This window comes from Sebastes fasciatus, chromosome 21 (genome assembly GCF_043250625.1).
Source record: "Sebastes fasciatus isolate fSebFas1 chromosome 21, fSebFas1.pri, whole genome shotgun sequence".
Classification (NCBI taxonomy): domain Eukaryota; kingdom Metazoa; phylum Chordata; class Actinopteri; order Perciformes; family Sebastidae; genus Sebastes; species Sebastes fasciatus.
In genome coordinates this window covers 11,939,106-11,961,870 of record NC_133815.1, presented here as the reverse complement: position 1 = coordinate 11,961,870, position 22,765 = coordinate 11,939,106, and the positions used below count along the sequence as shown (strand labels likewise).

The 22,765-nt window shown below is 40.6% G+C and overlaps 2 protein-coding genes and 1 non-coding gene across 6 annotated transcripts; 1 reads left to right on the top strand and 2 right to left on the bottom strand.

Annotated features, from left to right (window-relative positions):
• Positions 1–66: 66 nt before the first annotated feature.
• On the bottom strand, positions 67–15,010 carry cspp1a (centrosome and spindle pole associated protein 1a). Of its 4 annotated transcripts, XM_074622476.1 has the most exons (33): positions 14,935–15,010; positions 14,475–14,580; positions 13,115–13,198; positions 12,930–13,027; positions 12,737–12,817; positions 11,984–12,085; positions 11,490–11,842; positions 11,322–11,399; positions 10,630–10,721; positions 10,405–10,501; positions 10,241–10,298; positions 9,826–10,136; positions 9,609–9,733; positions 8,648–8,735; positions 8,272–8,383; positions 7,747–7,894; positions 7,488–7,634; positions 7,270–7,340; positions 6,965–7,114; positions 6,699–6,848; positions 6,517–6,606; positions 6,369–6,429; positions 6,144–6,214; positions 4,901–4,999; positions 4,746–4,806; positions 4,498–4,624; positions 3,458–3,597; positions 2,321–2,461; positions 2,214–2,248; positions 2,025–2,088; positions 1,314–1,426; positions 981–1,137; positions 67–595 (listed from the first exon to the last, which is right to left on the bottom strand). In XM_074622476.1, the coding sequence occupies exons 3-33, from the start codon at positions 13,161–13,163 to the stop codon at positions 393–395; spliced, it is 3,672 nt and encodes a 1,223-aa protein (XP_074478577.1). In that variant the 5' UTR covers positions 13,164–13,198; positions 14,475–14,580; positions 14,935–15,010; the 3' UTR covers positions 67–392. The 4 variants fall into 4 exon arrangements, with proteins under 4 accessions (XP_074478577.1, XP_074478578.1, XP_074478579.1 ...); XM_074622477.1 differs by lacking the exon at positions 14,475–14,580 and having other exon boundaries at positions 14,935–15,006; XM_074622478.1 differs by lacking the exon at positions 14,935–15,010 and having other exon boundaries at positions 6,711–6,848; positions 14,475–14,708.
• On the bottom strand, positions 12,369–12,441 carry trnar-ccg (transfer RNA arginine (anticodon CCG)). Its single transcript has one exon. It is a non-coding gene; the product is annotated as a tRNA-Arg (tRNA).
• Positions 15,011–15,734: 724 nt separating the features above from the next.
• On the top strand, positions 15,735–21,296 carry cops5 (COP9 signalosome subunit 5). The gene is made up of 8 exons (XM_074622691.1): positions 15,735–16,017; positions 16,772–17,006; positions 18,093–18,221; positions 18,630–18,695; positions 18,925–19,010; positions 19,133–19,244; positions 19,949–20,097; positions 20,997–21,296. Exons 1-8 carry the CDS (start codon positions 15,881–15,883, stop codon positions 21,085–21,087), a joined length of 1,005 nt encoding a protein of 334 aa, XP_074478792.1. The 5' UTR covers positions 15,735–15,880; the 3' UTR covers positions 21,088–21,296.
• The last annotated feature ends 1,469 nt before the right edge of the window (positions 21,297–22,765 follow it).

Below are 22,765 nucleotides of genomic sequence, written 5' to 3'. Positions count from 1 at the left end.
GAATCACTGACTTCTAAATGATAGAACCGCTAGCTGTTTATTTTTTTCCATTAATGATCAGCCAGGCCATTAAAATATCATTTTATTATAAAATAAACTCTCCGGTGTATATTTATAACAAAAATAACACATACATATGTTTATGGTACATTCACAGATATGCACCATACAAGGTAAAAAAGTGCAATTTTCATGCTTAGAGAGTCTTGTGTAAGATGGTTCTTGTCTAAACTAACAGACATTCATATTTTTACAGGCAGACTCTGGTGTCTAAAAAGCTTTTGAAGCTACGTGATCTAACAAACACCCACAATTAACGTGTTGGTCAGTAGGTTCAAGCATCACAGCAATGTTGTTCATTCTCAGGAGAGACATCCAAAGAAAAAGGGGAACTAGACTCCCTTGTTTGGAGAGCAGCTAAGCCAAGGTGGAGCATCTATCTTACGCTTTGGCCTCTCCCTACAGCCGGCGCGTTTTACAGTATCCGACGTGCCGGGCCGCAGCCAGGCCTCGGTGGCAACAGTCTCCATGGAGACACGCCTCTCCAGGGCAGAACGCAGAGACAAGACATCCATTTCATCACCAGACAGCCCCTCTGGAGAACACATAGGCTTATCCATCACACATTTCTTTAGGCTATCAGAAAATAAAGGATGCTTAAAATTCGGCATATACATAATTTTTTTTTGTTCATCATCTACAATTTTGAGTCAAGTTGGTTTTTGATTGTTCTAAAACATTAGTTAACTGTCATCTTTTTTGAAAGGATGAAAAGGCAAAGCTTTAGTAAGAGACTGAAGCATGTGTTGTAAATCTGGCAAGTTAAGAGTTGGTTAAAAATTAAGCTTGAATATAAAGTTACATGCACTTTATTTTATCTGTCAGCACTTTATTTTATCTGCTAATTTACTAGTGAAAGACATATTAGCATCCGGATTATTTAATTAAATACATCTACTATGTAAAGTGTTTCCTCTCACCTGATCTGGCGTTGTGATCACTAGTGTCTTGTCTCGTGATGCGTTGCTGGTTATGGGCGCCGTCTTTAGATTCAAGGTTCAAACTAGTCACTGACTGCACAGACTGAGCATCTGGCTGGATGTTACGGTCCTCCTGATCCATGGACACGGCCACCTCCTGTACAAAAGAGATCAGAAGGAAGAGATTGACTACAACTCTCATCTGTTAAGTGTTGTAAAAGCAAAAATGGGACTTGAGTAATACAGTATCAAAAGCATCAGTAAGGGATACTGCTCTGTTACTGTAGTGACCCGAAGCAATCAAAAGAATCCATGTACTGCTCGGCACCATACATCATAGTCATGTCTCCTCCGTGGGGCTGTCGTCTCCTGGCGCTCTGCTGAGGGCTGACGGCGTCTCCGGTGAAGAACCTGCTCTTCACACGCACCACCATCACTGTAAACATCTGACAAAAGCCATTCATCATTACACACAAACCTCTTTACAGCTGGATGGAGATTAGGGATCTAAAAGTTCATTCAGCTCAGATATGTGTAATGTGAAAAAATAATGAAATCAGTCCATTCAGCAAAACTTCTTACTGGAAAGGGTTTTGGATGGAAAAAGGTAACGGGAATTATTTAAAAGGCTGCCTTCCTGCACCAGGCTTTTTAAACAATTCCTCTACTGCCCCCCCTTCCCAAAGGCTGGCACTGTGCTATCTCCACCCCACAGCTGGCATGTGCGCCTTGCACCCAGCGTTGGCACCAGCTGCAACACAGAGACAGGAGCTGGCATGGGCCACAATTAGCCTGGCACAGGGACACAGAGCGAAATTATCCTGGCGCAGAGGCTGTTGTAGTGTGGCATTGTGTGGGTGCATGTAGCTGACCTCCTGAGCCATGTCACCTTTATGGAAAATGTCTGGAGCCTTAGAAAAAGAAGAAATCCCAAAGCATATAGTGTCCCCCTCACTGATGTAAACACTTTCTTCATACTTGAAAGAAGAAGAAAAGAGGAACAGGGACAGTCTTTACAAACAGATCATGTTCAGCCAGGCTTACCAACAAAAGCAGTCTCAGATGGCAATACGGAGTCTCTGTGGATGAAGCCTGCAGGTTTGTTCCTCTGAGATAAGGAATAAACACAGAGGCACACATCAACTTACTCTTAAGAAGAGCAAACCATTGCAAGATGTACTTGACTAGCCTGTCACAGTGAAAATGCATATTCAGAACGTGGTAACCACTCACAGGACGACAGTGGCTCGGCTTCTGGTCCAAAAAGTCTGTAGCGAAACACAGAACAATGAGTTAAAGAGCACAACAGTTTGAGGAGTAATTTGAGTGTGCTCACTGACCATGCTGCTCTTCCTCTCTCTTCATAAGCCTGATTTTGCGTTGTTGATCACGAAGAAGTGCCTGCTGCTGGATGTCCAGACTTTGTGCGTCAGTGGGAGGGTCGGGGTACATGTGACGGACCTCCTCACGAGATGCTGTGTCTGACAAATAAAAGAAAGGTATCGTCCCATATCTGTTCGACAGTAGCAATAAAGTGGCTTTCTTCGAATGACGCAGCAATAACAGTAATAAATAATAAGAAAGATTCAGTTCAGGGAGTACAGACCAAAGGTAGACATTAAAAGACAAACCAACAATTTCACTGTCTCCCTCTTCCTACACTCTTAAACTGCAACTTGGCTGTGACTCAACAGCTCCACAGCCTGGCTACATCCTTCCCACTGAGGTTTGACTGTAGAGAATGGATCTGATGCAGCTTTCAGATGTAAATTTGGCATAAATCCTTAATTTGTATCTGGAAATTTGATAAGTGATATGGTCAGGCGAGCATTTCTTCCTATTTTTTGGGGTTTTACAAGCCGGAGCTCTGAGTGTCTCTCAGACCACTGCATTAACTCGGTCTGGGAACCCATCCAAAGCCATTTCCTTGGTCGCCTGCATTACATTCTCTGTTTACGCTGCCAAACTGCCTGTCACTGATGGACGCCTCCCATGACCTCATGCGATTAAAGTTTCAGAGTGGCTCGAGGGAGACAGAGGGCTGATGAGGCTCTGGAAAGTCTAAACCATCTGGCGATACCCAGCTGGTTGAGGGCCGCGGTGATCTTGGTGTCTTGTCCTCACATCAACACCACGACAGGAGGGGTTTTTCAATCACTTTTTTCAATGTTGGAAGGGTTCAGAGTGCAGAAGGAAAGCAAGCAGTGTCCAACTGGTTTTAGTTCAATGGGATGAACTCATTTCTCACCACTATCATCTGACTGATAGAAGTAAAATGAAGTAATATCTCACTTTCACAAGACAGTAACCACTATGAAAAGTCTTACTGCGGTTTGTAAGTGCATTATAGGACCTCTTCTTGCAGTCATGACTACTTGCAACCTCTGGGTCAAACAGATTGCACAGAAAACTGACTTGTGAGCGAAGTACAAATGTTGCTTCATAAAAGGAAACCAGTGTCCAAGAAGTCTCATCACCTCTGTATTTCAGCTGGTTGAACTCCCTGATATTTTGCATATTAACATGTGCAGCACCAGAGGAGTGATTCCCGGTTGATGGCTGGACAGCTTGCTTGTGCGTTGATTCAACGGTGTCCCATCTGGGTCGTCCTCTGGGTCTGAGCAAAGGAGGAAAAACCTACTTGAAACGGGAAAATTACCTCAAATAACACACAAATGCCTTTCTGAATATGTCCCAATAGTTCACAAGCCTGACTGCTTTCCAGTTGTGCACAATGACTACAGCGTGCAGTTCCACTTGATACACTGCCCCTCCGTAAATTAGGCTGGATTCAAAAAGAGTTACGTGAGTATTGTAGTAATAGTAAGGACGTAACACCTGGTTTGTGTGTGTTAAACACTTCCAAATGCTTTTATGAGGCCTATGGCATGGGGCTTTCTGTGTAAGCAGCTTATACTGGAACCAAGGAAAAGTTGTGAAACTGGCCCCAGTTCAAAAGCATTTCTCTGGTGATTTGCAGTAAACCTATTTGAATATAAGATTTACAAGTAGCTTGTAGTACATTCCTGCACTTTTAGGGGTGGAATTTACTCTATGTCACGTGTGTTTTTCTGAATCCCTATTGAAACCTGCACTGCAGGTGACCCTGCTGATCTTGCAAGGTGAAGACGGATGAAAAGAACATTTCCCTTTGGGATCACACCGTTACATTACTGCAGTAATGAATCCCTGAAACGAATCTGAATGGAGATAAGAAGATAGCCAATTTGACCTGGGTCACTTTCATTAACTCAGAGCACAAGACAGGCTCCTTAAATACAAATAGCAAATCAAAATTGCCATTTAACAAGACAGAATTAGTATTGTGTCTTCACCTTAATGTGTCTGGGGGTGTATTAGGTGAAATTGGACCTGAAGGGGTAGAGCACGTCTAATAGGTTCTCTAAATGGCTCATTTTTAGCTAAGGAAGAAAGTAATAAAATCCTATTCATTCTGGGCACGCCGGTATACCGAAGCAAATTACCCCTGCTGCTCAGGGGTGTCTCACTGTAATACCTGTTGGGGGGAGGGTAGGGACTCTCCTGTCGATCTGTCTGGCCCAGCTGAACCTCCAGTTGTCTCTGCTCATTCCTCAGATACCTACGGAGGGTTGCCAGCTCTGTGAACACTTCCTGCTGACCATCTGAAGCGCGCAAAGGGAGAGAAGGGAGACAGGAATGTTTAAGTGCCAATTTATGATTAAAAGCAGGTAGGCATTTGATTTTGGGTGTGGGGGGGGTACATATAACTCAAGACAGTCTTACCTTGTCGCAGTCGTATGTTTGCAGTGACTGGTCGTGAGCGTGGTGCTGACACAGAGCGATCCTGTTGTGGAAAGTGTGTGCATTTTTCTATTTTAGATTTACATCAGAACAGTCTTGATGTGAACATATTTGCATCCGTTTACTGAGTGACTTACAGTCCTGGCGGAGGGTTGGCTCACAACAGACGAAGGTCTGGATGCCACCGGATTTTTCTGCTTCCTCTGCAGGGCTGGGATGGGAGTAGATGGCTCTCTCTGCGAATTTACGAGCAGAGTCACATTACTTGACAAAGATGTTCAATAAAAACTGAAAGCTACAGCACCAATGTCTTTTCATGCTCAAGAACACGGAAGTATTCATAATCAATAACTCTTGTGATGGGATCACACCGGCTGCAACGTTAAATCGTGCCAGAGGCGTAAAGTGGAGGGCCAATGGCTCCTTCCCCACTTCCCATACTTCCGACGACGCCCTTACTCGAACCACACCCATCTCCAAACTCGGCCTTCGTTTTGATGTCAACTACACACATGGAAAGTTTCATGACTGCATCTTGCACAGTTGCGACATTATTGCGGTGACAAAATCGGTTCACAGACAGATAGACAGAAATATAAACACCACTCAAAGCCACTTCTGTGGTAGTTCCTGCTACAGGAGGTGTCTCCAGGACCCCATTATGCCATGATGACGCACACACAGACTCACAAGGTGAAAACAATACCAGCGTCACTGTCGCAAGTGGATAAAAAGTATTCTGATTTTATTCATTTCTTTAAAGGAGACAGTCACGCTGTTAGAAACTGTATCATGCCTGCCTACATCTTAACGAGCTCTGAGAGCAGCCACAGGCTCACCTGTGCCTCGTTGACTCTGAACAGCACAGATGAGCCCAATTAGCACGCAATCGGTGCTCCCGTAAGTAGGAGGGGAGGAGAAGAACATTTCTCTGTTTGCCGTGCTATCAGCCATACATGATCCCCTGCCTCAAGTGTGTCTTCTAAAGTGAGTTGTTCCTTTAATGCCATGTGCTCCTTTGTTCACTTTATGACTGCTCATGTGTCATTGGAATATTGTTTGTGCTCAAATATAACCTGACTTTGCTTTTATAATTAAGATGATTGATTAGACGCATATGCAATGCTGGTTTATGTCATGCATCTCCCTTTGATTGTGTATTTAATATAGATACACCACTTGATGAGGTTAAAGGGGAAACTCATCTGAAATAAAGTTCCTTTTTGGTGGAATTTCCTGGATCTCTCTCTCCCTAATTCTGGTTACCTCATATCCCATACTTAAATGTCCAGAATCTCTAGCCCTCGCCACTTTGGTCACCTTAACACACGCATCGAAGCAGTTACCTCGATAGACTGAAGGCTGTGGCCCAGGACCTACCTGTTGTTTCAGGTTGTCTTTGTATCTGTCCTGCTTGTGGAGCTGCTGTGAAGTTGGCTGATCATTGAAACCTGCAAGGACAAGCAAGACAGACAGTAATCCATCTATAAACAAGAGCAATGTGTGCACACATAAATTCACAGTGCACTAAAACACACTGAATGACAGGACCCAGTTTGCCATAACTTCTGGGGGTGGGGTATAGATAACTCAAGACAGTCTTACCTTGTAGCTGGGGTATTTTCAAAGGGGGTGGTCTCAAGTGTGGTGCTGACACAGAGCGCTCCTGTTGTGGAAATTGTGTGCAATTTTAGATTTACATCAGAAAAGCCTTGATGTGAACATATTTGCATCCGTTTACTGAGTGACTTACAGTCCTGGTGGAGACAACAGACGAAGGTCTCGATGCCACAAGATTTGTCAGCCTCCTCTGCAAACTTGAGATGGGAGGAGATGGCGCTCTCTGCGAATTTATGTGCAGAGTCACATTACTTGACAAAGATGTTCAATAAAACTGAAAGCTACAGCACTAGTGTCTTTTCAGGCTTACTGTACCTCATAAATCACCTGCGCCTTTTTCTCCCCTCTGTCCCTGGCGCTCTCAGGTACCTTCTTCTCAGTCTGTGCTTCCTGTCTCACCCACTTTTCCTCCTCCTGGTGTTGTGTTTTAGGTTTATGGATCCAATCTTGTTTTTTCAACCGATGCTGCGGAGAGTAAAGAATACGGTTTCTCAATGGCAAGCCCGGTGTGAGGAGACCCCCTTAACTGTCAGGAAGGAGGCATGATGAAGTGCTCTCCATCAAAGAGACGAACTCCTCACGTTAGTCCTCCTTTGCCTGCTTCGCTCCAGCTCCTCCTCATATTGCTGCTGTATGCGAGCCCTTTGCTCCTCCAGCCTCTTCTCTTCTTTCGCCTCCTCAATCTTCCTTCGTTCGATCTCCTCTGTCTGCTTTTGCTTCTTTTCCTCTATCTGTTGGTCATGACAAGTCACATGTATAGTTAATTTACAACTTCTTGAAAGTGCTCAGGAACACTAAAGTATTCGTAAAAAGTAAAAGGGGTTTAAAGGGGTGTCTCATCCAAGCAGTTACCTGGATAGACTGAAGGCTGTGGCCCAGGACCTACCTGTCGTTTCAGGTCTTCATAGTATCTGTCCTGCTTGTAGATCTGCCGTGGAGATGGCTGATCATTGAAACCTGCAGGGACAAGTGAGACAGACAGTAATCCATCTATACAGAAGAACAATGTGAACGCACAAATGCACAGTACACTGAAATACACTGGATGACAGGACCCAGTTTGCCACAACTTTGGCACAGTCACTCAGAGAGACTGAACACTACCTGGCAGTCGATGAGAAAGGGGAGGCCCGGGATCACCTCTGGGAGTGTATCCTTTCCTCATCAAAAAGCTTTGTATCTGTTCACTACTCCTGTACACATGATTCCTAAATGTCTCCTCGTTGGTCCTGTGCATTCGTTTCAGGTCACCTGAGGGCATTGAAACATTTATAAGTACCTGAAAGATTATTAGTATTTATGACCCATCATAAAATGATCTCAGGTGTAGCAGACCTCATTAAAAAGAGAAAGTGAAACTTACTAACAAGGTGGCCATTTTGGTCTATAATTGGAGCGCCTCCTCCACTTCTCCCCCAGCGGCTGTACGCCATCATCTCGGCCTCTATTTTGGCATCATAACGCTCCTTTTCTTCTTTCGCTTTTCTTTTATGCTCCTCTCTTTCTTTGATCTGGACACAAGGCAGGAAGGATGTTGCTGCACTTTCTGAGACCACTTCAGTGGAGTGCAAGTTGGTCGGCTGGTCTTGCTACAATGCATTTCTTTGCCCATGCGGAAATGATGACCCCACCATGGTCTCTAACTCAATGTCTGGGTTTCCTCACGGAGGATACAGCCATTTACAGCAAGCATTAGCATGTAAGACATTGTGCTTCCTCAGCCTCTAAAAACATCCAATTAACAGTTAACAGAACTGGAAAACACACTGCCCAAAACACTTTTTGGTCACAAACTGTCTTCACTCATTTGTGAAGTCAGTTATTATATATGAAAGCAAGGGGTGTGGTTATGGCGATCAGATGATACCTTGTAGATCTGATGTCGTACCTGCTTTCGGAGTTCTTCTTTGTAGCTCAGTGCAGTCTCTCTCCTCTGCTTGGAGTTGTCTGCAAGAAGCTCTCCAAAATCAAGAGGAGGTGCTTGATGCTGATCAGTTGCTCTAGAAGCAGACAGAGTGACAAATGATGAGGAGGCAAGTGTACAGGAGACACTAACAGACAGAAATTTTGCAGTGAGGGCCCTCTTCTGGAAGAAAAACAAAAAGTCTCATGACCATCTACTAATGTAAATGCTCTCACACTCTGCAAATTGGTTTTCAGTGTAAAGAATACGGGTTGCACACGTTTTGAAATTGTTTTGAATTGTATACACTGAATTTATCGTTTGGATAAATAAACTACTATTGAATAAAGTGGACACTGACTTAGTGCGGCCACCGGGTCTGGGAGTAGGTGGTCTTTGAAGAGGACTGTGGAAATGCCCAGACTGCCGCACCCCTCCAGGCAGATCATCTAAGAAAGAAAATACAAAAATACAAGATTATAAATACAAAACAGATTTAACAGTTTCATTAGCTATCACAGTCTGACAGCTTTTTTTTCTTCCAACATAAAATGTTTGTGAGCTCAGACCAAGGCCAAAATTTGGCTGCTAAATTAAAATGGAAAGAAAATAAATGTAACCAAACACACCAGCTGGATGAAGTGAGATCCATCTGGATCTGCTGAACTCATATCCAATAAACTGAATATATCCCCTTGGTAATAAAATCAGTTCTGCTGTAAAATGAGATTGATGAATCGCTATGCCAAGTCCTCTTGGCCATTGATATGGTGATAAAGTGGCTCCATAATAAATGGCAATAGTTCTCTACAGAGAGGTCTGGGAGTTTATTTAAGCCAATGTGAATTACTCCCATCTAAGGTGAAACTGCCAAATACCGTGAGTCACTTTATGACTGTGAAGACACTAAACACAGCAATGACTGTTTATTTTACATTACTGCTGACCATTTTCATTTTCCAAAGCCTCATGTATTGTTTCAGATTTTCTATGTCTTTCTTGCCTCCAAGCAGCCACTGGTTTCCATTCATTTCCATACAATCAACTTGCAGAGAGTTGAACCTTTCTTAAGATGCAGTAAATGATCCATAATAGTGAACATCATGACTGTTTCTATACACAATGATTATGTAAATTTGACAGTCAATGTTCATACAGTGAAATGAATGTGGAACAGTGAACCAGTGTCTGTCTGATGGGTGGGAAAAACACAATAAAAATGCTAAACACTATCACTACTGCTATCAAAAATGGTTCGCAGTAATGCAAAGTACACATGGCAAAGAGGCAAAAACAACATGAAGATGGCTGAAATACTGTACTCTTATTGTAAGGAAGATTAGGATCCAATGGATTCCTGGTTCCATAGTAGTAATACGCTGCATCATATGGAGTCTGGTAATTATTATTCACAGTGGGAGGAACAGGAGGAGGAACACCAGCAACCCTGAAGAAACAGAATCACAGAAACTACAATGAATTTACAGCAGAGTAGGTAATGTCATACATGCATAGGAACACAAAGCAACAGTGAGCTACCTGGGTTTGGCCACCTCTCCTAGCATGTTTGAGACGTCCCTGTGGTAGTCCTCATTCAAGTCCAGCGGGGGGACACCTTGTGCTGTTCTCGTTCCGGACTCAGGCGCTGTCTTCCCTGTCAGCTGACTGAGAGCTGTACTGTAGTCCACATGGGACTTTCCTGGGGTGTCCTCAGTGGGTTTGTCATCTTTTGGCCTTGGATTTGGGTCCCTCCCTTTGGCCTTGAGATCTATTCCGGGCTTGTAGGGGAAATCTCGTCTCCTGCTGTCATATTGCTGATTTACAGCCCCAAACTGCATAATTCGGTCAGGCTGGAAGAGGTGAAGTAAAAGAGATCCATCAAAGGAAATCAGGCAACAAATATTGAGAAAACCTCAAGATACGGTTTTAGTCTGTTCTTGCCATTCTGCTCTACCTGTTTCTCAGAGTCTTTGGCTCCAGTGGCAGCAACCCTCAGCTCAAGTTTCTTCTCCCTGAGAAAAAAAAAATCATCCCATCCTTTGTGTTTTGTTGACTCACAGGGATGTACCAGGTGACACAACTCTAATGAAAATGTTGATTTAGTGAATAAACACTCACCTGATCTTGTTGCTCCGCTGTTCATCAATTTGCTTCAGCAGGTCTTGCTTATACCGTTCTTTCCTCATCTGAGTGGCCGTCTTCTCCTCTGCTGCTCCTGCATGACAACAGAGAGCACAGAGAACACAAAGGATGCTGAAAAAGGATTTCAAGTGACAAATCCCATCAATAATCCCAAAAGTCAATATGTGTCCAAAAGCATCATGCAATAAGAATTGTATTTACCAATCATTAGTCCAGTAGCAAACTCTGCTTTATCCTTGCTGGCAGCAGGTCGAGATCTTGCAGCCGTCCTCTTGCTGTCTGGCATTTGCAGACTGTTAAACACAGATACACAGACACAACCAGACACTCCACAAGAGCCATCCAGTTACTGACAGCGTAGAAGGGTACCAGCATAGCTATCAGTTCCCGCCTGAGCCACACCCAGCTACCTTTTTACATCACACACTGCCTCGTAGTTTGCCTGCAAAGCTTTCTGGTCTGAGAGAGAATGAGGGGGTGAGGCCTCATTCTCCAATCAATCCAGCTCCTCTGATAGAACCGGGGTGAGTAATTGTTTGCCTGGAGCTGGGCCAAAGCTCACCCTCCATCACCGCCTCACACGTTAACAGCTTACAGTGGCTCAATTTAACGGCATGAACGGAAACAATGAAAGGCATGCAAGAGAAGTGCTGGAGAGCAATAACGGAGTATGGCAGCAGTGATCTATACCTGTCTTGTGTAACCCTGTGTTGGCTCAATCAATCAGATTATTTTATTGATTGAGAAAATGTATGTGACTTTCCAGGAGGATGTTATTGGCTGTCCAGCTATGCATGTGAGCACTGCTGCTATCTAGGATAATTCTGGTTCAGCATTACAAATCTCATTGCTGCAGTCGACCAGAACTGTACATAGAAATGAATCTTGCTTACTCTGACTTCCAAACCCATTCATTGTTGTTCTGATCATGAACACCAGGTGCCTCCACCTCCTTTGTGTCCTGAGGAGCTCTGCCATAGAGACAAATGAAGAAAAATTATTTCATCATACCTGCTCTTCTGTCTATGGTATATATGTAACTGCACAGAAAAAAGCTACACCTGTTGTCTCTGAGTTCTGTGGTTCTCCTCTCCTCTTTGTACGGAGCGTGTCTGTCTTGTTGCCCCCTGTGTCTGAACTCCAACTCATCCTCTTTTTCTGTGATTGGAACCTCCTCAGAGTTATAGGGCTCTTTTAGTCTACGGATTTGCCAACGCCTTCGTCCCCGACGTCCTGGACGCCAAGACACTGTGCTTTTTCCATTATCCACTGTCTCAGTCAGAGTGGCAGCATCTCTCCTGGATGCGGGGCGCTGCCTGGGAGGAGGGTGTGTGTTTGTATGGGTGTTGAGGATGTGCAGATGAGAAGCTGGAGAAGAAATGTGCACTGCATCTGAAGCTTGAACCTGTCCAGACTGAAAGTGAAAATGTGAGAATGTGAAAAGCATTTACTTTATACGACAAAAATATTTTTCTACAACCCATGTATTTTGTTTAAGTGAATTGCTATTATTTTGCAAAAATGTAACTATCAATGTGTTTATTATTGGTATTACCTTTGAAGTGACGGGAGGTGCTCCCCTCTTTAACCTGCCGATTTGAGCTTTTTCCTGTAGGAAGAGGTTGTATTCTTTCTTTCTCTCATCTCTTAGTTTTTCCTGTGAGAGAAACAAAATCAGTCATGTTTCTGAAGCAGCCATATGACTGTAATGACTGACAAGTTCTGTCGCTTGAATTAATTATATCATAGATACAATGATGTTGCATTAGCCTCTGAACACCCACACAGGTGTTTTCAGTTGTTAGGATGTCAACCAGATCAACTGAAAACATCTGTAATTTAAGACACACTTGCATGTCCCAGAGCAATGCAGTTCCCACATCCCTGCATTATAGGAATTTGAATCCATATTATTTTAAAGACACATATTCTTCATAAATCGACCCAGGTGGGACTTGAACCCACAATCCCCAGCTCCGGAGGCTGATGCCTTATCCATTAGGCCACTGGGCCACTGATTTGGCCTCTTCCCACCCTCTTACTGAGCCTTGACATATCTGCAAGCACTTGTAAACTAAAACAGTTGCCATGAGACACAAAGCACAGTCAACAATTCACTGCACTGCAGTATATCAACTCCATAAGTGTTGAGAGCAAGTTACGTCATGTCAGGGAGAAAAGTCCCACTTTGATGACCATGGAGAGTTACCTGTTTCTTGTTATGTCACACTCGGGGATACACACACACACAAATGTACACGCACAAATATGTACTCCCACCCAGGCACACAGAAACACAGACACACACCTGAACTGATATATGCTCATCAATAGGTAGGGAGAGACCCTGTGGTTGTGGATGAGGTTCACTAGTGTTCACATCCTTTTTCTGGAGGAAGAACATGACAACAAAGGACAGCATGGGGAGTCAGCAAAAATGCAACAGAGAGGCTACATAATGAAACATGTCTTAATGATCGTTTTCAAATACAACATCAGACCTTGGCAGCATAATGTTTGTAGTCCTGTTGAAGCTCCTGCTGAAGTTTCTTCTTCTTCCTTTCATAGTCGTTTCCCAGCAGTAAACTTAAACCAAAATCTGGAAAGTATCAAATATTTAATACATAAAGTGTATGACATAAACCAAAGAATGTAATCTGTTCAGTATCAGAGACTTGCACAATACCTCTGTCTGGATTAGGGAATATTCTTTGTGCTGTTGATGCTGGAGGCATATCCACACGGTGTTGTTTATATTACCAGCTCTTGACTATAGAGGACGTTAACACATTATGTTAAAACATTCGCTATTTAAGCTCTATAAAACAACGTGGTAATCATCAGAGCATTGATACTTCACATACACTGAGTGTCATTAAGGACAACACACATCCCCACAACAGCCTGTCCTCCCTCCTGCCCTCTGGTTGAAGATACAGGACCCCCAGGACTCTCACCAGCAGACAGAGGAACAGTTTTATCCCCCTGACCATCAGACTTTTAAATAGATAATTCATACGACACCTTCTAACACAAAAATATATCTTATACTGTATATACTGTATATGTTCTTAATGTATATGTTCTTAATATACCCTTGTACAAAGTATTTCCTTTTATAAAGTAATATAACTTATTATTTTAATGGAGCTTCCCAGCAAAAAGCATTTCACACGATTGTACCTGTATAACCGGCGTGACAATAAACATCTTGAATCTTGAATCTTGAATCTTGAAGACATATTAAGAACATATACATATCAGGAAGTATGAATGTATATATATAAGAAATACTTTGTACAAGGCATATTAAGAACATATACATATCAGGAAGCATGAATGTACATAATATGTATTTCTTATATATTATATAAGAAATACTTTGTACAAGGCATATTAAGAACATATACATATCAGGAAGTATGAATGTATATATATAAGAAATACTTTGTACAAGACATATTAAGAACATATACATATCAGGAAGTATGAATGTATATATATATAAGAAATACTTTGTACAAGACATATTAAGAACATATACATATCAGGAAGTATGAATGTATATATATAAGAAATACTCTGTACAAGGTATATTAAGAACATATACATATCAGGAAGCATGAATGTATATATATAAGAAATACTTTGTACAAGGCATATTAAGAACATATATATATACATTCATACTTCCTGATATGTATAAGAAATACTTTGTACAAGGCATATTAAGAACATATACATATCAGGAAGCATGAATGTACATAATATGTATTTCTTATATATTATATAAGAAATACTTTGTACAAGGCATATTAAGAACATATACATATCAGGAAGTATGAATGTATATATATAAGAAATACTTTGTACAAGGTATATTAAGAACATATACATATCAGGAAGCATGAATGTATATATATAAGAAATACTTTGTACAAGACATATTAAGAACATATACATATCAGGAAGTATGAATGTATATATATAAGAAATACTTTGTACAAGACATATTAAGAACATATACATATCAGGAAGGAATCTACCTCGATTTGCATGTATCACACTTCAGTGATGATATATCTTTGGGTGTTTCCTCTTCATGCTCCTCGACAAACGTCCATTAATTACTATGTATATCAAAGCTCCGTTCTAGCCACACAAGTAATACATAAAATTATAATATAATATATTATTCTGATTTATATTATTTGCCTTCACAGATCACAAAGTGGTCAAAATGCTCTTGTGTGTAAACAAGGCGCTTAAGCATCATTACGTTGCTATAGGCAACCATGATTCCGTTGCTATAGGCAACCATGATTCCGTTGCTATAGGCAACCATGACACAAAAAGGTTCTCCAAGGAGAGAGGCTAACTAATACAAGCCTTTGTCGGCTTTAGTTTCATTAATAAGCATTAGCTGACATTAGCAAACACTTTAGCCCTTATTAAAAGTACACTGCCAAAGAAATAAAAGCAAAAAACCTTCGTGAAATGACCTACTTTTCCTTAAAGAACCGCTAGATGTCAGTGAGTCCCCAACGGTTAGCTGGTTGTGATTCTTCCCAGGACTAGACCATGCATTCTGGCAGAGGGGTGATTGTACTTTAATAGGAGTTATAGAAACGGTAAAAAAAAATAGCTTCTGGCGAAATAATATTGTTACACATATATAGTTCAGTTTTAATGTAAAAATGTCATGTACCATGTAAACATATTAACGTCATATTTGTGTAACATAATGAAAAATGTCCCCTACGAGTGCACGTTGGTGTATTGGTTTCACCCAAAAAAAGTTGTTGTCTTCGCAGGACTAAACCATGCATTCTGGGTAGAGGGGTGACTGTACTTTAATATGAGCGATAGAAACGGTAAAAAAAAAAATCATTTCTGGTGAAACATTATTGTTATACATATATATAGTTCAGTTTTAATGTAAAAATTGCTAGCTATTTAAACATATTAACGTCATATTTGTGTAACATTATGACAAACGTCCCCTACGAATGCACGTTGGTGTATTGGTATCATCCACTGTCCTGAGCAAGTGAACCTTTAGCTAGCTGTGAGTCTTCCCAAGACTATACCATGCATTCTGGCAGAGGGGTGACTGTGCTTTAATATGAGTGATAAAAACGGTAAAAGAAAAATCGCTTCAGGTGAAATATTATTGTTATACATATACGTCAGTTTTACAGATTATATGGACCATATAAACATATTAACGTCATATTTGTAAATTTAATTGTAAATGTAATGACAAATGTCCCCTACGACTGCCCGTTAGTGTATTGGTATCACCCACTGTCATGGCTACCTGAGCAAGTGGACGTTTAGCTCTTGTCACGGTGTCAAAATATTTTAGAGAAATACAACATTTCTTCGCTTTCTTGAGCAGAAATAGGGATTTTAACACCTCATTTTTGTTGTTTAGATAGTTAATTCAATCATGGCTGGGAGCAGCACGGCCCAGAAGACGTGGGAGCTGTCTAACAGCATGACGGAAGTTCAGAGCATAGACGAAATATACAAATATGACAAAAAGCAACAACAAGAAATCCTCGCTGCGAAGCCATGGACGAAGGAGTGAGTACAAAACAGCAATGTGGTATCATAGTTTAAGTTGTTAAATGATTCTTGAGCTTGGTGTCGTATGTTGAGTCACGGTAGTTTATTGTTAGCTTAGCAACAAACTAGCATGAGCTTGTTTGTCAACAGTAGTATGTCAAACTGTGTGGTGTGTCTCTGCCAATGTCCACTCTTCACATTAGCCCTAATAAAGAAAGTGGATCATATCAGTCCAGTTCTGAGGTCTCTACACTGGCTCCCTGTCTCTCTCGGAGAATTGATTTCAAAAATACTGCTGCTGGTTTACAAAGCACTAAATGGTGTAGGGCCAAAATACATGTCTGATCTTCTGCTATGTTATGAACCATCCAGACCTCTCAGGTCATCTGGATCAGGTCTGCTTAGTGTCCCCCAGACTCAGAACTAAACATGCAGAAGAAGCAGCGTTCAGTTTTTGTGCACAAAATATTTGGAACAAGCTCCCAGAAACCTGCAGGACCAACTCCAACTCGCTTAAAACTTTCCTTTGCTGCTGCCTTTTATTAAACCAGATAATGATCTTATACTGCATTAGAGCTTTTACTCTTGTGTGTTATACTTTATTTTAGCTTCTATCCTAGCTTTTATTTGTAGCTTGTTTTTATTTTCTAATCTTTATTGTTTTTATAACTGTTTTAATTATGTCTTAATGTTCTTTTGCACTTTTGCCTTGCCTTGCCTAATAGATTAATATACCTGATATTGAATATGTATCTTTCTTTGACCCCACCAGTCACCACTATTTCAAGTACTGCAAGATCTCAGCCTTGGCCCTGTTGAAGATGGTGATGCATGCCAGGTCTGGAGGAAACCTGGAGGTGATGGGCCTCATGCTGGGGAAGGTGGATGGTGAAACCATGATCATTATGGACAGCTTTGCCCTGCCCGTGGAGGGCACAGAGACTCGAGTCAACGCCCAGGCTGCAGCATATGAATACATGGCTGCCTACATTGAAAATGCCAAACAGGTCTGACACTGACTTCTTAAAGGGCATCTCACAGAGTTGCATTATTTTTGGTTTATAGTTCATCACTTTCTGTAGATGCAATTGATTGCAACCATATTTTTTATTTTGAAACTTGGCCAAATTTCATTCAATTATTATGTTTGTAATATACATACACCCACATGAGTTTTGAAGCTGATACATATAGTTTCTTACTGTAGGGTTGGGCTATATGACGTATACAGTCAGATTATACTATTTGTCTACCGATAACACTATGGTAGCTATTGCTTTATTATCCTTATTATCCTCCCATTGTATTAGGCCATTATGGGCACTGTTGCAAAAACAATAAGCAGGAATACTGTATGGTTATGTTGGAATTTGTTTTATAATATTTATTTGCATCAATGTAATGAAGAACATTGTTCTGTAGGGCAATTAATTTACAGGTTTAGTCATGTGTCCATAAACTTGCTCAATTGATTTATAAATGTACTAATGTCACTATATATCAATATCGCAGTATGAAATTACATATACTGTGAAAGCAGATTGTTATCCATAGGGCTGACCCGAATGCTTCGAAGCTTTGACCATTGCCATGGTAATTGACCTCCAAATCAGTATTCGAATGCTTCGTTGATATATATATATATACACATACAGTATAAGTATGTAATAATAATGTATAAATCCCCAAATAGTCAATGAAATAAGTAATAATCACACAACATTATTCATATTCAGCATTAATTATTATTAATTATTCTCAGACGGATATGGCCGTTTGTTGTGTGTAGAAGTGCGTGTGTGTACAGTAGTGCGGCAGCGGCACTGTCCCAAAGCTTCGCATACCTTCCAATATTTCTCACCGAAGCTTTGAAGCCCAAAAAATGGTATTCAGGACAGCCCTAGTTATTCATATCCCACCCATATCTCCTACGTATTGTCAAATACTGTTATTAAAAATACACCATACATACCATACAATTCTGTTGCCAAATTGAAAATTATTTATTAATTAAATATATATCCTATTCTTGCATAATGGCGAATTTCATGCCTTGAATAATAACTGACATCTATCTATCTGTAATCTCTTAGGTTGGCCGGCTGGAGAATGCTATTGGCTGGTACCACAGTCACCCGGGCTACGGATGCTGGCTCTCAGGCATCGATGTCAGCACTCAGATGCTCAACCAGCAGTTTCAGGAGCCTTTTGTGGCCGTTGTGGTAAGACTGAGGAAATAGTATCATTTAAATTTTAAGCCAAATGCTTTGTTCACTGTGACTTCTAATCGCACCCCATGAACATGGTATTTGGGGAAGTAAAACCTTTTCTTTCTAATTATGACGATCGAAGTTAATGTAACTGAGAAGAGGGTGAGATTGTTGATGTATGAGTTGTAAGTTTCCATGTTGTACTGATTAATATTTTGCTATTGCAACCATATATGCTATTTACACTTCATTTGGTTTAGCAGTGCTTAAATGCCACGGGCGTCACATAATTAAGTGTGTATTTTCAGCACACTGACAGCCACAGTAAAAGGCTCCTGGTGGCCGGATTTGAGTGGTCCCTGGAGGTTTGTGTGACCCCTGACTTTGTTTTCCTGTTCTACTGTATCTTGCTTCCTACAGATCGACCCTACTCGGACTATTTCAGCAGGGAAAGTCAACCTTGGCGCCTTCAGGACCTACCCAAAGGTAAAGCAAAGGCTGTATATAGCGGCAGTTCTCCTGAGACTATAATTCTAAAAGTAACAAAATAATTTGCGATTAATTATATACTATATAAACTCAAATGCATGATCTTGTAATTGCCTGTCTATCTCATTACTTCATTCCTTATTAGTGTAATAATCATCTGGTTATGGTACAGAAAAGCTATTCCGTTTGTTGTTATTTCTCAGCATTTCCTCTTTTGGATTTTCAGGGTTACAAACCTCCTGATGAGGGACCCTCAGAATACCAGACAATCCCCTTGAACAAGATTGAAGACTTTGGTGTTCACTGTAAACAGTGAGTATTCATATATATCACAGTGTTGTCAACATATTACAGATATTTATAATAAATTATATTTTTAAATTATATAGTATACTGTATGTGGCTAATATCTTTCTTTGATTTGTTTTATTTAGGTATTATGCCTTGGAGGTGACTTATTTTAAGTCCTCCCTTGATAGAAAGCTCCTGGAACTCCTTTGGAACAAATATTGGGTCAATACCTTAAGTTCCTCAAGTCTCCTCACGGTATGTAGGCAACTTCAAAAAACTACATGTTGGTTAATTGTTTGACATTTTGATTTATGGTTAATTATTACACTATAACTCATTGAGACATGTGGTCACCCGCTTGTGATGTTGTGATTTATCGCTGCTTAGTAGCCAAGAGTCCCTGTTTATTGATTCTAGTAATAAGCTTAATTTAAACTTTTTAACAAGGGAGATAAGTATAAAGTGATACAGATGCTGCCGTGGTTCGCCATAGATCCTCTGCTTTCCCCCCCCTAAAGATTGAAAGCCCCCTCACGTGAATTCCCATTGTGGATGCAGTCGCTCTGTCCCGAGCTTGACTAAACAGTCTAAATAGGCATCAGGCTTATCCAAACAGTTGGCTCTTTGGCATTCTGGATGAAGATGAATTGACTAGATGTCAAGATTTGCTCATTGGGTGACAGGCTTTGTCAGTTGCTACACTGTCGCCCTAGTCAGGGGCCCCTGTGTCATTGTGCTTTAATTACCTTTTCCACTAAAAACACGGCCTCACCTTAAGCAAACCTTTCACCGGCTTCTCTTCATTCACCGCAGCACACAAAGTGCTCCTACAGCTTGATGGACAGATTTGTTGCCATTCTGCAAAATTCTTCGTCTTTGTGGAAAATCAGTTATCTGGCTTTTGTTGGCAAATTGTGCATGAGTTGATTTGTGTGTGTGTGTGTTTGTTGAATGGTCAGAACTCGGACTACACCACGGGCCAGGTGTTTGACCTGTCAGAGAAGCTGGAGCAGTCCGAGGCCCAGCTGGGCAGAGGCAGCTTCATGCTCGGGTTGGACACACACGACAGGAAGTCTGAGGACAAACTGGCCAAAGCAACACGAGATAGGTAAATCTTTTTCACAGGAAAAAAAAAAGCTGCAAACTTAAACATCCACTTCATTTATTTTGGGAACTATAATTTCACTGTTCCCCAAGAAAGTGGTATTACTGTTAATCCATTTCATCAGATATTGTTACTGTGTTATATTCAGTATTTACCAACTCAAATGCTTTGTTGATAATACATTATTGTTCTTTATGTTATATTAACAATAACCTTAATCCTTGATAAGATGTGTTGTTTTCATCACATGTCCACAATTGTTGAATTAATCACCGATATGAAGGACAGTTGGTGATAGAATTTTTGTGTCAATTTGAATTTTGTCAAATGTTTGATTTAAGGCTGCAACCAACATTGTTTTTATCACTTGATTAATCTGCAGATTATGTTCTCAATTAATTGATAAAAAGTTTGACCCAAAGAGATTCAGTTTACAATGATATAAAACAGGGAATGATTCAAACGATTAATTGATTATCAATATAGTTGCTGATTAATTTTCTCTCAATCGATTCATTGACTTAGAATTATACTCATTTGTTTTTTAATCTATTCGGTTACAGCCCTTCTTATTTAGAAGTAGTGTGATTAAAAACAGAAAAGGAAAAATAAACCTGTAGCACTATTCAATTTTTTGCATTATTTTATAATAATGGATTAATTAAATAGGTTTGTGATTCAAACCAACCAAAGAGAATAGAAACTAAGCCTATTGATCTCTTTATTAATACTAGTTACTGTAATATCTGATACATAGTAAATGACTACAAACAGCACCGTCACTATTTATTGCTCTAGATAGTCGACTGATACTAGTGTAGATGTTACATCTCTGCATGTTGTGTCTGTTTTGCCGTTGTGTAATTGAACTAATCTCCATTTCTCCCTGTGGTTTGTTTTAGCTGCAAGACAACCATAGAGGCAATTCATGGCCTGATGTCTCAAGTCATTAAGGACAAACTCTTCAATCAAATCAACACGTCTGGCAATTAAAACGTGAACTACGAGCTGATTTGGATTTCACCTGGAAGTGTGCATGTCTAGCAGTTACTGGTTCATGTTTAACTTGTAAGGGTGGGATTATCTGTGATTTCTCTTGAAGGTGCTTTTTTATTCAATTCCTTCTTTTGTTCTAGAAGTAGCCAAGACTTATACAGTAAAGGATTCATGCAAAAAAATAAATAAAACATTAAAAAGTGCAACTGCTGTACAGTTTGTGGGTATTTCATGCTAAACAAAATGATTTTTTTTCATTCTATATTATGCAACATAAAGCTGAGAAATTGAACAATTTCACTGGTGTATAAGGTACACATTTGTCTTCACATATTCAGTCCTTTTGTAAATACAGTATTGTAAAGTCGTGAGGCAATGACTGCAGCATTGTTTCCCTTCAGGCTTTGGCTGTTACTAAAAAAACTTTTTGCATGTGTTCTTCTGCAGCCAAACATTTAAACGCACACCACGGTTGCATTTAACGCACAGCCTAACCTAGCACCAGTCAGTCATTCAAGTGTAGCCTGTCACAGCATTACATAATGGAACAACAAACTCAAGCCTCTGCACAGGCTCAAAGGGAATCGGCTGCCATGTGTGGGATGTCTCTGCGGAGTCACTCCCAATACAGTTTGGCTCTCGGTAGTACACACTCTGGCAGAGTGGCCAGCTCCGTCGGGTTGTGGCGTGGCAGTGATGCAGCACAGAAACAGAAGCCGTACACACTGGAGTCTATTCACCCAACGAGTCTGCTCTCCATCGAAGCAGACACTCACCAAGTCTGCCTTTTTTTACAGACAGCCGCTTTGGCCTGGGTTTGTGTCATGTCTTTTTTTTTACGGTATTGTAATGGCTAAATGTATATTTTTGATGTCATGTATCGCAGAGGAGACAATCCCAGTGGGGCGTTGGAGGTGTCTGTTTTTTCTCATGCGCATGAACTTTGGCACCGCTTCTTATAATGATTTTCTTGTACCATTATTTAAGCCACATCCTAAATTGGAGGGTTTTCAGTATAGCGGTTAAGGAAGAGGAAACTTATTAGATTATATTTAATGTAATATATGAATTTAAAATAGTTGAATAGGTTTTCTGCACACACATGGTCTACTGAATAGCTCATGTTTTTGCCAGATATTTAAATGTATTACATGGATGACTGTCACAGTGCTGAGAAAGTATTTAGAGTATGCACTTCTAAAATAGTTTCACCTAATGTTTGGTCTTCCATGGTGATTTAGAATCAGTGAAACATATTGAACTCGTTGGGCATGTAAATATTGTGATTATCACCAGATGGACATTTGTATGCATGACTAAAGGTGGAATAGGAGAATTTATGTAAATTCTAATCAAGTCAAATTGTGGGAAGCCAAAAATCCATTACCCGTGTGTTTTACCTTAATCTTTTAACATTTAGCAGTTTTTTGTAATTCCAAAGTATGTTCTCCATTAATATAAAAAAATCACAGATTGCAGAGGAATGCCTTCTCCTTTGCTATCCACCCAAAAATAAAGAACAAGGACTCGTATGAAAGCAGCAGATTGATAATGCTCATGATTAATAGCTATGGGTAGCTACAGTATCTGGGCCCTATAGATCTAATGACCCCAGTAAGATCTGGAGATGTTATGTTTAGTTTGGCTCTCTGGGGAATTGACCTCACAACCATGG

Excerpts from the sequence above, each read along its gene's own strand:
- cspp1a (XM_074622476.1), bottom strand. The coding sequence starts at position 13,163 with ATGCCTCCAGCATCAACAGCACAAAGAATATTCCCTAATCCAGACAGA. Across the intron at positions 7,635-7,746 it reads CCAAAATGGCCACCTTGTTA|GTGACCTGAAACGAATGCAC; the intron begins GTAAGTTTCACT and ends CAATGCCCTCAG. Across the intron at positions 4,807-4,900 it reads GCCAACCCTCCGCCAGGACT|GATCGCTCTGTGTCAGCACC; the intron begins GTAAGTCACTCA and ends TTTCCACAACAG.
- cops5 (XM_074622691.1), top strand. The coding sequence starts at position 15,881 with ATGGCTGGGAGCAGCACGGCCCAGAAGACGTGGGAGCTGTCTAACAGC. Across the intron at positions 17,007-18,092 it reads ACATTGAAAATGCCAAACAG|GTTGGCCGGCTGGAGAATGC; the intron begins GTCTGACACTGA and ends GTAATCTCTTAG. Across the intron at positions 18,222-18,629 it reads AGCCTTTTGTGGCCGTTGTG|ATCGACCCTACTCGGACTAT; the intron begins GTAAGACTGAGG and ends TGCTTCCTACAG.